General features: G+C 38.8%; 3 protein-coding genes across 3 annotated transcripts; all 3 read left to right on the top strand.

The window, feature by feature from the left end:
* The first annotated feature begins 137 nt into the window (after positions 1-137).
* Positions 138-1,034, top strand: LOC115929908 (SH3KBP1-binding protein 1-like). The gene has a single exon (XM_031000032.1). It carries the CDS (start codon positions 138-140, stop codon positions 1,032-1,034), a length of 897 nt encoding a protein of 298 aa, XP_030855892.1.
* Positions 1,035-4,728: 3,694 nt separating this feature from the next.
* LOC115929903 lies at positions 4,729-5,379 on the top strand. Its single transcript, XM_031000025.1, has one exon. It carries the CDS (start codon positions 4,729-4,731, stop codon positions 5,377-5,379), a length of 651 nt encoding a protein of 216 aa, XP_030855885.1.
* A 4,659-nt stretch (positions 5,380-10,038) lies between these two features.
* LOC115929899 lies at positions 10,039-10,968 on the top strand. The gene has a single exon (XM_031000018.1). The coding sequence runs from the start codon at positions 10,039-10,041 to the stop codon at positions 10,966-10,968; it is 930 nt and encodes a 309-aa protein (XP_030855878.1).
* Positions 10,969-12,408: the final 1,440 nt, after the last annotated feature.

Raw genomic sequence — 12,408 nt, 5'->3', positions numbered from 1 at the left:
GTGAGCACTTTCGATTATTGTTTCTTACTCAACAGGGTATTGTATATAATGGAGAAGAATCTATCGTGCTGTCGCAGCGAAAAGATCAACATTAAACAAGGAAGTACCAGTACAAAATGCTACCACTAAAAAGAAAGATGGATTCTGCACGGCAATCTGACAATCAAATTGGTTTGAATGTTGGCGGTAAGATCTACCTGACAACTCGGGACACCCTGACGCGGTACCCGAACAGTTTCTTTGCCATCATGCTAGACAGTGATATCCCTTCTGATAGAGATGCCCAAGGAAACTACCTGATTGACCGGGATAGCGAGATATTTCGCCATGTGCTGAATTTCATGAGGTGTGGCGAACTTGTGCTACCACGGGGATTTAACGAGTTCGATTTACTGGAACGTGAAGCCGACTTCTTTTCGCTCGAGGCGCTGGAAGTGGCGCTAAGAGAAGCTGCAGGTATGTCGGTGGCCGGTATGTCGGTGTGGATTGCGGTTGGAAAGGGCACCAGAAGCACGTATATGATGACCAGAGAGGCGTTGATGAGAGAAAAAGAGTCTTTTTTCACTGATATGTTGGATGGAGGGAAGCCAGTTCCAAGAGACACCCAAGGCAATTACGTCATCTGTAGGAACAATAGTCTATTCCATCATATTGCTGACTACCTAGTACGTGGAGGAATCCTCAATGACATCGCATCGAGTGAGCTTCGGCAGTTACGAAAAGAAGCCAAGTATTTTAGACTGCAAATGTTGGAACAACACAACCAAAGCGTGGAGTCCTTGATGCAACAACCATCCAGGCTACACTTTCATTTCTTTTACTCTGAGAATGGCCCGTGTGTTGCTTATTCCAACAGGCCACTTGTCGGTGATCTTCGAGCCCGCTTCGAAAAGTTTTGGAAGGGATATAAAATTGGTATCGAAGTCTGTGCTGGAGAAGTGGACCCTAAAACAATGTCCAAATTTACAAGTGCAAGCTCTGTTAAGGAATTTTTTCAACCCAGACATCCAACTCTATTCAAATGTCTGAACTAAGCTTCAATTGTACTCGAATTAATGTGCAAATATACTAGGACCCGAGAAAAGATCAACATGGAGTGGTATGTATATCTCAATCGGTTATCCGGAATATGTAGCTCTTAGCCCGGCACGCATGTGTATCGGATAATTTTAGATTTCATTTACCCCAGTTTGCTAAAAATGCTAATGGTTTTCTTAGCGTAATAGTTTTGTTGCAAAGTAATAATAGTACGTATATTTGTTTTAGCAGTTTGGGGTAGTTTTATACAGATTTCGCAGACTTGGCAAAAACGCCTAGGAATAACAGAGACACGTACGCACTGCAAATGCATAATGGCATTCTTATACCAGTATGTCATTATTATTATCACATATATAACATCTAAGTAGATCCTTGTCATTTGATTGGAGGATTGTTGGGTCATATGATATTCAATAAATTATCTGTTGAAAGACTACGTCATTGAGCGTGCATTTTGGGGTATAATATCATTATGCGACCCTTATTGTTTGCCGTAGTTGTGACGTTGCACTGCAGCACAACCTTTGACACGTACATTCACAAGCAGACGACCTGGGTCATCATGGCGGCCGGTATAAACAATTTAGATTTATTTACTTAGATGTTACGTAAAACAAATAATGAATGTTTTTCATTCGTTCAATAGTGCGAATATTTTCATTCGTTGACAGATTAACGTTCTACTTATCTCATAAGCATTCATTATTTGTATATAGTAATAATGAATGTAGGCCTATATGTATAATATTAATACATAAGAATATATTTTCTGTTTGATAATCGTTATCGAAGTAATTAATCATGGTAGACAATCCATTTGATAATTAAGAAAGAACATGATATCAAAGTAAGATTGTGCCGTGTTATTTTCTTCTTCTGCAATGATTTTATAGTCCTCGTACCGGTAATTAGCCTATACTAATTTTCTCCGTAACAGGTTGCCATTTTGATCTTCTGTTTCTTTCTATGATAAGTTTACAGGGCCATCTAAACCTTGCAGCAAGTTGTTTGGAAGGGAGGGAGAAAAATCAAGATGTGAATGAAATCAGAGAAAAAAATATGAAAGTGATATTTTTTATTTGAAATCATTAAATGGGAATTTCATACTAGACATTAATAATTTCAGAAAAATGTACTACATTTTAGAATAACTGTCACATTGGTAATTAACTCAAAACGACTGAAAAATGTAAATTTAGGCCTATATATTGTTTTGAACGTTATAACTGAGGAGGATCGTTAGTTTAGGGAGAACCTATAGCAAAATGTTTTAGTTGATCCTGAAGGAAAAGTTGCTGAAACTGGAATGGATGTTATTTTGATTTAGTGGAAACTTTTTATAACTAGGATATTGGGACCGTGAAAACATGAATTGTTCAAATCAGGGCCTCGTCGCATAGGCGCCGGAAGTGGGGGGGCAGGGGGGGCAGTTGCCCCCCCAGTCAAAAAAGTGGGGGGGCAAAACGCATTTTTGCCCCCCCAAAACGCCCCCCCCCCCTCCAAAAAAAAAAAAAAAAACAGTAAAGGAGTAAACATGGTTTGTATTTTTAATCCAAAAGAACGTAACAATAATAAAAACCTGAATTAAATCACATATACAATTCCATTCAAAGAAAAAGGAAAGTTCACAGGAATTAAATTTCATAAACATTGCGCATGCCACCTATACGGTATTTATCAATGGAGGTCTCTATAATAGCGATACGCGCATATCGTGGACATATTGTGCGAGAATGGGAAAGCGTGTCCGTTTTTTTGTTATAGGGGTGAGAAGACATGAGCCCCTGAACGTTGGCGTACTGATGGGGGGGGGGGGGGGGTGATGTATTTCTTATTCGAAACAAGTGATATACAAATGTTGATGTTGTGACATGATTTTCCGGCATTTTTTCTCCATTTTTTTTTGTAAGTCATACCTTCTTATGCGTTTGTTGGAAAATAAGAAATTCCCAAATTACAGTCGGGCGAAATACGCTTATTTAGAAGCCTTTATGTCATGGTCTGCAAAGTGGCTGGGCTCGAGCCCCCCCCCCCCCCCCTCCTTTTTGAAAAAGTATGTTAAAGAGAAAAAGAAAGAAAGACGGAGAAAAAATAAGTGACCTGCCAATGTCACAAATAAGGTATAAAAATGCTCATCTGACCGTAATTAAATGCTTAAAACCCCAGAGCTTACGGGGGCTCTGCCCCCGGACCCCACTAAGGGACCTAAGGCGGGCCCCTGGATGCTCATCTGACCGTATTTAAATACCTAAAACCCCCGAGCTTCCAGGGGCTCTGCCCCCTGGACCCCAACAAGGGCTCTAAGGCGGGCCCCTGGATGCTCATCTGACCGTAATTAAATACCTAAAACCCCTGAGCTTCCGGGGCTTTGCCCCTGGACCCCACCAAGGGCCCTAAGGCGGCCCCCTGGATGCTCATCTGACCTTAATTAAATACCTAAAACCCCTGAGCTTCCGGGGGCTCTGCCCCCTGGACCCCACCAAGGGCCCTAAGGCGGGCCCCTGGATGCTCATCTGACCGTAATTAAATACCTAAAACCCCTGAGCTTCCGGGGGCTCAGCCCCTTGACCCCCTGCCGAGGCTCATGCCCTGGACCCCACGCCAATTTACGCTCTACCTGATCGATAATACTCCACTTTGAAAAACGTTCCGCGGGACCTGCATGTAACGTGTAAGACTGGTGGTGATGCAGATTTTTCGTCTGCCCCCCCCCCCCCTTCCGAACTTTTTTTCTCATTACGTCACTGCCCCTGGAATGTGAGCCCCCTGGAATGTTTGCCCCCCCAATCCCAAACTGCTTCCGGCGCGCCTGCCTCGTCGTATATAAAGTTGCGATTGATCCAAATCAATCTCAAGTCCTCTAATTGAACACAAGTTTGCAGTCTCTTTTCTCTTATGCAACTATAGTTGCGATTGATATCCATCACAAATAAGTTGCGATCGATCGCAAGAGTTATCCCTTTCAGTCGCACTCAACTTACCGATTCACAAACGTAATGTGATCACACCAATTACACATGCATTCCTTTCTGTGTTTGATAGTGGTTGTCAGATATTGTTCCAACTTTCAGCAACCCTCCCCCCCCCCCTTCTCTGATTTTCTTGTTATCACCCAATTGAACCATCTGAGAAAGGTTGGTTGCCCTTTGTGATGATTGTTCTCTCATATCCTGAACAGCATGACTAATTTTCCACTTTCACATGAACCGCAATCTCAGATATTAGAATGCATCACTTTGGATGGTTACAATTTAAATACAATGGACTAAACTGTTATGGAGAAATCCGGAGCGGAAGCATTCCTAGCCATTTATCGGGCCGTCGCTGCGAAACTTTAGGGACTTTTAGATTTGTACAACGACAACGTGGATTGCTACGATCGACGTCCTTTTAATGCACTGCCTTGAATGGACGTCACACGTATCAGTCCACGCAAATCTAAAAGTCCCTATTATCAACACGAAGTACACCATCACGTGATGTAGATTGCGTGCGGGATACCGGGTACGATTCTATTACCAAAACGGTTATTTATATAAACTTGGTGTTCGAGTCCTGGAACAGATGCAGATAGAATATATTTGGAGGCTTATATGGAGAAGAATTTATCGGACTGTCGCAGCGAAAAGATCGAACATTAAACAAGAAAGTACCAGTACAAAATACTACGTACCGCTAAAAAGACAGATGGATTCTGCACGGCAATCTGACAATCAAATTGGTTTGAATGTTGGCGGTAAGATCTACCTGACAACCCGGGACACCCTGACGCGGTACCCGAACAGTTTCTTTGCCATCATGCTAGACAGTGATATCCCTTCTGATAGAGATGCCCAAGGAAACTACCTGATTGACCGGGATAGCGAGATATTTCGCCATGTGCTGAATTTCATGAGGTGTGGCGAACTTGTGCTACCACGGGGATTTAATGAGTTCGATTTACTAGAACGCGAAGCCGACTTCTTTTCGCTCGAGGCGCTTAAAGTTGTGCTAAGAAGAGAAGCTGCAGGTATGTCGGTGGCCGGTATGTCGGTGGGGATTGCGGTTGGTACGGGTGGCACCAGGAGCACGTATATGATGACCAGAGAGGCGTTAATGAGAGAAAAAGAGTCTTTTTTCACTGACATGTTGGATGGAGGGAAGTCAGTTCCAAGAGACACCCAAGGCAACTACGTCATCTGTAGGAACAATAGTCTATTCCATCATATTGCTGACTACCTAGTACGTGGAGGAATCCTCATGACATCACATCGAGTGAGCTTCAGCAGCTGCGAAAAGAAGCCAAGTATTTTAGACTGCAAATATTGGAACAACACATCCAAAGCGTTGAGTCCTTGATGCAACAACGATACCGGCTACACATTCATTTCTTTTACTCTGACAATGGCCCGTGTGTTGCTTATTCAGGCAAGCTCGGTGATCAATACCGCTTATCCATCGAAAAGCTTTGGAAGGGATATCAAATTGGTAACGAAGTCTATGCTGGAGAAGTGGACCCTAAAACAATGTCCAAATTTACAAGTGCAAGCTCTGTTAAGGACTTTTTCTCAGCCCAGTCATCCATCTCTGTTAAAATGTCTGAACTAAGCTCCAATTGTACTCGAATAAATGTGTACATATATTTTTAGGACCCGAAAAAAAGATAACTGTGGAGTGGTTTATAAATCGATCTCAATCGGATATCCTGAAAGATATAGCTCTTAGCCCGGCACGCATGTATCGGACATATTTATATTTCATTTACCTATATCCGCTAAAAGTGCGAATGATTTTCTTAGCGTAATAGATTTGTTGCAAAGTAATAAATAGTACATGTATTTGTTTTAAAAGTTTGGGGTAGTTGTATACAGCTTTCGCAGACTTGACAAAAACGCCTAGAATGACAGAAACACGTACGCACTGCAAATGCATAATGGAATTCTTACCAGAATGTCATTGTTATTATCATTTTACAACCTTGTCATTTGATTGGAGGATTGTTGGTCATATGATATTCAATAATTAATAATCTATTGAACGATATACGTCATTGAGCGCGCATTTTCGGTTATATTCGCCGTGCACTATATATTCGCCGTGCATTTTTGTTCTATTCAGCGTGCATTTTTGGTTTAATAATATCATTATGCGACCCATATTGTTTGCCGTAGTTGTGACGTTGCACTGCAGCACAACCTTTGACACGTACATTCACAAGCAGGCGAACTGGGTCATCATGGCAGCCGGTATAAACAACAATTTAGATTAATTGATTTAGATCTTATCTAAAACAAATAATTAATGTTTTTCATTCGTTCAATAGTACTTATATTTTCATTCGTCGAAAGATTAACGTTCTATTGAATTCATAAGCATTCATTATTGAATAGTAATACGAATAATGATAACAATATTATCAATTATAATAATAGTAATAATGCTGATGATTGTGATAATGACGATGATAATAATGAAAACAATGACAAAAATTATAATGATAATAATGATATTAATAATAATCATGATAATGATAATGCTAATACAAGATTCATCTATAGGCGCAGTGTATCTAATGTTATTAACCATGCATTCTCCATATTTTGTGTTGTTTAATTGTTTTGTATACTGGGTTACCCCTCTATATATTCTCTTAGAATATGATATTGATACGATCTTTAAGAGATTTGTTTTTTGTGGATTTTAATTAAAGTTAATAAATTGTTATATTATGTGTTTGGACCATATACCTTCAGTCTGTAATGTCTACCACACGCGGCACGCGAGATGATTTGATGCGGCCCCCAACAAAAAAATAACACTTAGAAAAAATTGCATAATAATCATCATCACTGATCATTGATATGTGTGTCTCACAATATTATAAACTATCATTATTCATCGTCATCTAATGCTTTCACGTATGATGAAGGAAATAATATTATATAGAACAAACGAGGAACAATATAAGTGGAATGCTTTGAGCGGGAGGTTTGGGGCATTTATAAAATGGCTTCTATTATAAATTATGTCTCTTCTCTTGGTTTAACTGATTGGGTTGTACTTGTGCAGGTGGACTAATACCCTGGGGTTTCCTCCTCTTATTCGAATAGTGCATGTTGTTTCGTAACATGGAAATAAAATCACTATATAAGATTCCACTATTATTATTATTATTATTATTGTTATTATATGAGATGTACATGTATATCACTTTAGTCTTGGAATTGACGTTTGATGTCACCCACCTAAAGACAGGGCTCAGGATTGAATATACCAGCTTTCATATGAAATATGCTGCTGTGTATATGCAATAATGATGGATTTTTCTTTCACAAAGTCTGCCTTTTGACTTTTCTCTCATTATACAGGTAAAAAGGAAAACAGATCGCTAGACTGAAAACTTTGTTGTATGATCAATCTGAGAGTGTACGTAAAATGTCATTTGTGTTAATTAAATAACTATCATGTATATCTTGTGTTTAAAACAATTGTAAGTGCTGCATGAGAACAACATGATTTCAGGAAGAATAAGTTGTTTAGTTTAAAGAATATATAAGCATATTATGATATAATTAAATACATTGTAATTATGTTCATGCATACTGAAATTCACAAGGCGAACAAAAGAGAAATGAATCATGAAACAAATTTGATAATACTTGTGACTACATCAAATCACATTGTATCATCTTAACTTGTTTACCTGAGTGAAATGAACATCAGGGGCATCTTGTATTAAAGGTTTGGTGTAAGTGGGGACTGAATAACATTTTAAAGCAAATCTTTAATATTCAGTTCCTGATTGGATGATAAATTAGGTTGCGTTTATTTTAGAGCTGTGTTTAACCTTTAATAAAGGAAGCAGTTTCTGCTGAAGACACCCCCCCCCCCCCTCTCCATCCTTTATTATAAAACTTATCATCAACGACAAGCTACAGTAATTGATCGAAGCTACTGAAATCAGTGAAGTTTATTCGCTGTGATCAAATTTGGTATTTATTGTATTTTAATGATCTTCACACATGTAGCTAGTTGTGTGAAACAGGGCCCAGCTGTGATCTTCTTCTTTTGTCGTTGGAGCTGTGATAGCATTAAAAAGAGATTCCAGAATCTGACAAATATTCCACGTTTCTCTCCATTATTACGCAGCTGCTTACACGTGAACATAAATATTGCATTAAAGTAAATTAAGCATTCTTCAAGGGAAAATGTGCATTTAATATGTATCTCTGTATTTAGCATTTCTTTAGTATTTTGTGATAAGATTATTTTCATTTGGACAAAATGACAATCGTTAGTCATAGTTTTATTTATACATTTGCATGGAAGTGCTCTTAACAAAAATTGAATGGATTTTTTTGGGTGGAAATACTGTTGAATATATATGGAGATTGTAGAAGATGAATTACTAATGTTGAATATATTTGTTTAATATGAATAAATAGGAATATATAATTATTGATAATTTAACGTTATCGAATATAAATGTTAATCAATCATGGTAGACAATCCACTTGATAATAAAGAAAAACAGATATCAAAGTCAGATTGTGCCATGTTATTTTCTTCTTCTGCAATGATTTCAGAGTACTCCTATCGGTGATCAGTGATTTTGATCTTCTGTTTCTATCTATAATAACTTTACAGGGCAATTCAAACCTTGCAGCAAGTTGTTTGGAATGGAGGGAGGATAATCAAGATATGAATGAAATCAGAGAAAAAATATGAAAGTGATAGTTTTTAATTTGAAATCATTAAATGGGAATTTATATTGGAAATTTAATAATTTCAGTGTGATGTGGGGGGGGGGGGGGGGGGTAGTGAGCAATTCGATTTTTTCTTCTTACTCAACACCCCTCCCCCTTACTTGTTGAGCCCCCCCCCCCAAAAAAAAAAGTGAGCACTTCGATTTTTTTTCTTCTTACTCAACACCCCTCCCCCTTACTTGTTGAGCCCCCCCCCCCCCCACCAAAAAAAAAAAAATTCAAACAATCTCCCTCGAAGCAGTTCCCCCAAAGTTGACAGCCCTGGTATATATACTCAGAATAATCATAGACATATTGTATACCCCCCTCCCCATCCCACCGATTCGCCACTGCTCAATCTTTGTTGCTATACGTAGGTCCATGGTTTTATGGTGCTCTATATCACACAATGTTCATATGATCAGCCAGAGCGGGATGATTTGGTATGTTGTTGCATGCAGGCGCGTACACCGGGGGGGGGGGGGGTTTGGGAGGTTAAACCCCCCCCCCCCCCTTTGGTAAATTTTTGTGTGTAAACCCCCCCTAAATTTTCCTATAACCCCACCCCCCCCCTTTTGGATTTTTTTTTTTTTTTTTAATAAAAAAAAAAAGTGTCCCCCCCCCCCCCCCCCCCCCCCCCCCCCCCCCCCCCCCCCATTGAGCGACTTTTCGGTTGGCTGAGTCGTTGCGATTTTTTTTTGGAATACCAAAAAAAAAAAAAAAAAGTGTCCGCTTACCCCCCCCACTGAGCGACTTTTCGGCCGGCGCGATTTCCAAATTTTCGGGAGCAAAATATTTTGGGCCAGATTTTAAACCCCCCCCCCCTCCCCTTGAAAAAATCCTGCGTACGCCCCTGGTTGCATGACTTAATGTCTAGTCGGTGGGGATTCCCCGGTATTGCGACCGTGCATGAATTATATGCTCAGGGTACGTACGAAGTGCAGAGCGGAAGCATTTACAGGGTAGTAGAGTTTATCGGGCCGTCGCTGCGGAAAAAATAATTATTAACACGAAGTACATCATCATCATCACGTGATGTAGATTGCGCGCGGGTTATAAAACACCGGGTTCGATTCTCTTATTACCGAAACGGTTATTGCCATTGTAAACTTGGTGTTGTCCCTTTCGTGTCCTGGACAAATGCAGATGGCATATTGGAGGGTATTAATTGTATATGCATTATATGGAGAAGAATTTATCGGGCAGTCGCAGCGAAAAGATCGAACATTAAACAAGAGAGTACCAGTACAAAATTCTACCAGTAAAAAGAAAGATGGATTCTGCACGGCCACGGCAATCTGACAATCAAATTGGTTTGAATGTTGGCGGTAAGATCTACCTGACAACTCGGGACACCCTGACGCGGTATCCGAACAGTTTCTTTGCCATCATGCTAGACAGTGATATCCCTTCTGATAAAGATGCCCAAGGAAACTACCTGATCGACCGGGATGGCGAGATATTTCGCCAAGTGCTGAATTTCATGAGGTGTGGCGAACTTGTGCTACCACGGGGATTTAGCGAGTTCGATTTACTGGAACATGAAGCCGACTTCTTTTCGCTCGAGGCGCTTGAAGTGGCGCTAAGAGAAGCTGCAGGTATGTCGGTGGGGATTGCGGTTGGTACGGGTAGCACCAGAAGCACGTATATGATGACCAGAGAGGCGTTGATGAGAGAAAAAGAATCTTTCTTCACCGACATGTTGGATGGAGGGAAGCCATTTCCAAGAGACAGACAAGATAACTACGTCATCAGTAGGAACAACAGCCTCTTCCATCATGTTGTTGACTACCTAGTACGTGGAGGAATCCTCAATGACATCACATCGAGTGACCTTCAGCAGCTACGAAAAGAAGCCAAGTATTTTAGACTGCAAATGTTGGAACAACACATTCAAAGCGTTGAATTCTTGAGGCAACAAGCAGGATTCCACCTACACATTCATTTCTTTTACTCTGAGAATGGCCCGTGTGTTGCTTATTCAGGCAAGCTCCGACGTGATCTAGACCGATCCCTCGAAAAGCTTTGGAAGGGATATCAAATTGGTAACGAAGTCTATGCTGGAGAAGTGGACCCTAAAACAATGTCCAAATTTACAAGTGCAAGCTCTGTTAAGGAATTTTTCTCAACCCAGACATCCAAATCTGTTAAAATGTCTGAACTAAGCTCCAATTGTACTCGAATAAATGTGCAATTATACTAGGACCCGAGAAAAGATCAATATGGAGTGGTATGTATATCTCAATCGGTTATCCTGAAATGTATCTTAGCCCTGCACGCATGTATCGGATAATTTAAGATTTCATTTACCTCAGTCTGCTAAAAGTGCTTATGATTTTCTTAGCGTATATAGTTTTGTTGCAAAGTAAGATAAAGTACATTGTTTTAGTAGTTTTTATACAGCTTTCGTAGACTTGACAAAAACAAATAATAGTAATATTAGCTCGTTCTTATAGCGCTCTTCAGGACTGCAGGCCCTCTCAAAGCGCTTTACAAATATATATTGTTACCCCTTAAATTTGCGCTGCAAATGCATAATGGAATTTGTATCATTATGTAATTGTTATAATCATGTAGTAGTAATTAATGATAACAATAATAATAATAATAATAATAATAATAATAATAATAATAATGATAATAATAGTAATTTCAATGATATCAATGATAATAATAATAATAATAATAATAATAATAATAATAATAATAATAATGATAATAATAGTAATTTCAATGATATCAATGATAATAATAATAATGATGATGATAATTGTGATAATGAAGATAATAATAATAATAATAACATTGAAAATAATTATGATAATGATAATGATGATTATAATAATAATAAAGATAATAGTATTAGCAATCATGATAATGATTATGCTAAAACAAGATTCATCTATAAAGCGCCATTTTAAGAAATATAAATTAAGTGCATTGTGTATAATATCATTCACCATGCATTCTCTCAACATATCTTTATGCTGTTTAATTGTTTTGTATGCTGGGTTATCTGTCTATATGTTCTCTTTGAATATGATATTGAATTGATTTTGAAGAGGATTGTTTTTGTGGATATTTACTTAAAGTTAATAAATTGTTATTTTATGTGTATGGACCCTACACCTTCAGTCTGTAATGTCTGTCGCACGCGGCACGCGAGACGATTTGATGCGACCCCCAACAAAATAATAACACTCGAAAAAAATGCATAATAATAAAGACACTGATCATTAATATGTGTGTCTCACATATAAACTATCATTTTTCATCTGTCATCTTATGCTTTCACGTGTGATGAAAGGAAAATAGAACAAACAAGGGAACAATATAAGTGGAATGTATTGAGCTGGAGGGTTGGGGAATTCATAGAATGGCTTCTATATATAATATATGTCTCTTCTCTCGGTTTAACTGATTGGGTTGTACTTGTGCAGGTGGATTATACCCTGGGGCTTCCTCCTCTTATTCGAATAAAGTGTATGTGGTTTTGTAACATAGAAATAAAAGCACTGTACAAGATTCCACTATCATTATTATTATTGTTGTTATATGAGACGTACATGTAGACATATATTAGAGACTTTTAGATTTGCACGTTGACAGCTTTGACTGCAACGTGTGACGTCATTTTAAGGCA

This window comes from Strongylocentrotus purpuratus, unplaced genomic scaffold, assembly GCF_000002235.5.
Source record: "Strongylocentrotus purpuratus isolate Spur 01 unplaced genomic scaffold, Spur_5.0 spur5_contig_861, whole genome shotgun sequence".
NCBI lineage: Eukaryota > Metazoa > Echinodermata > Echinoidea > Camarodonta > Strongylocentrotidae > Strongylocentrotus > Strongylocentrotus purpuratus.
This window is presented reverse-complemented; position numbering and strand designations above follow the sequence as displayed.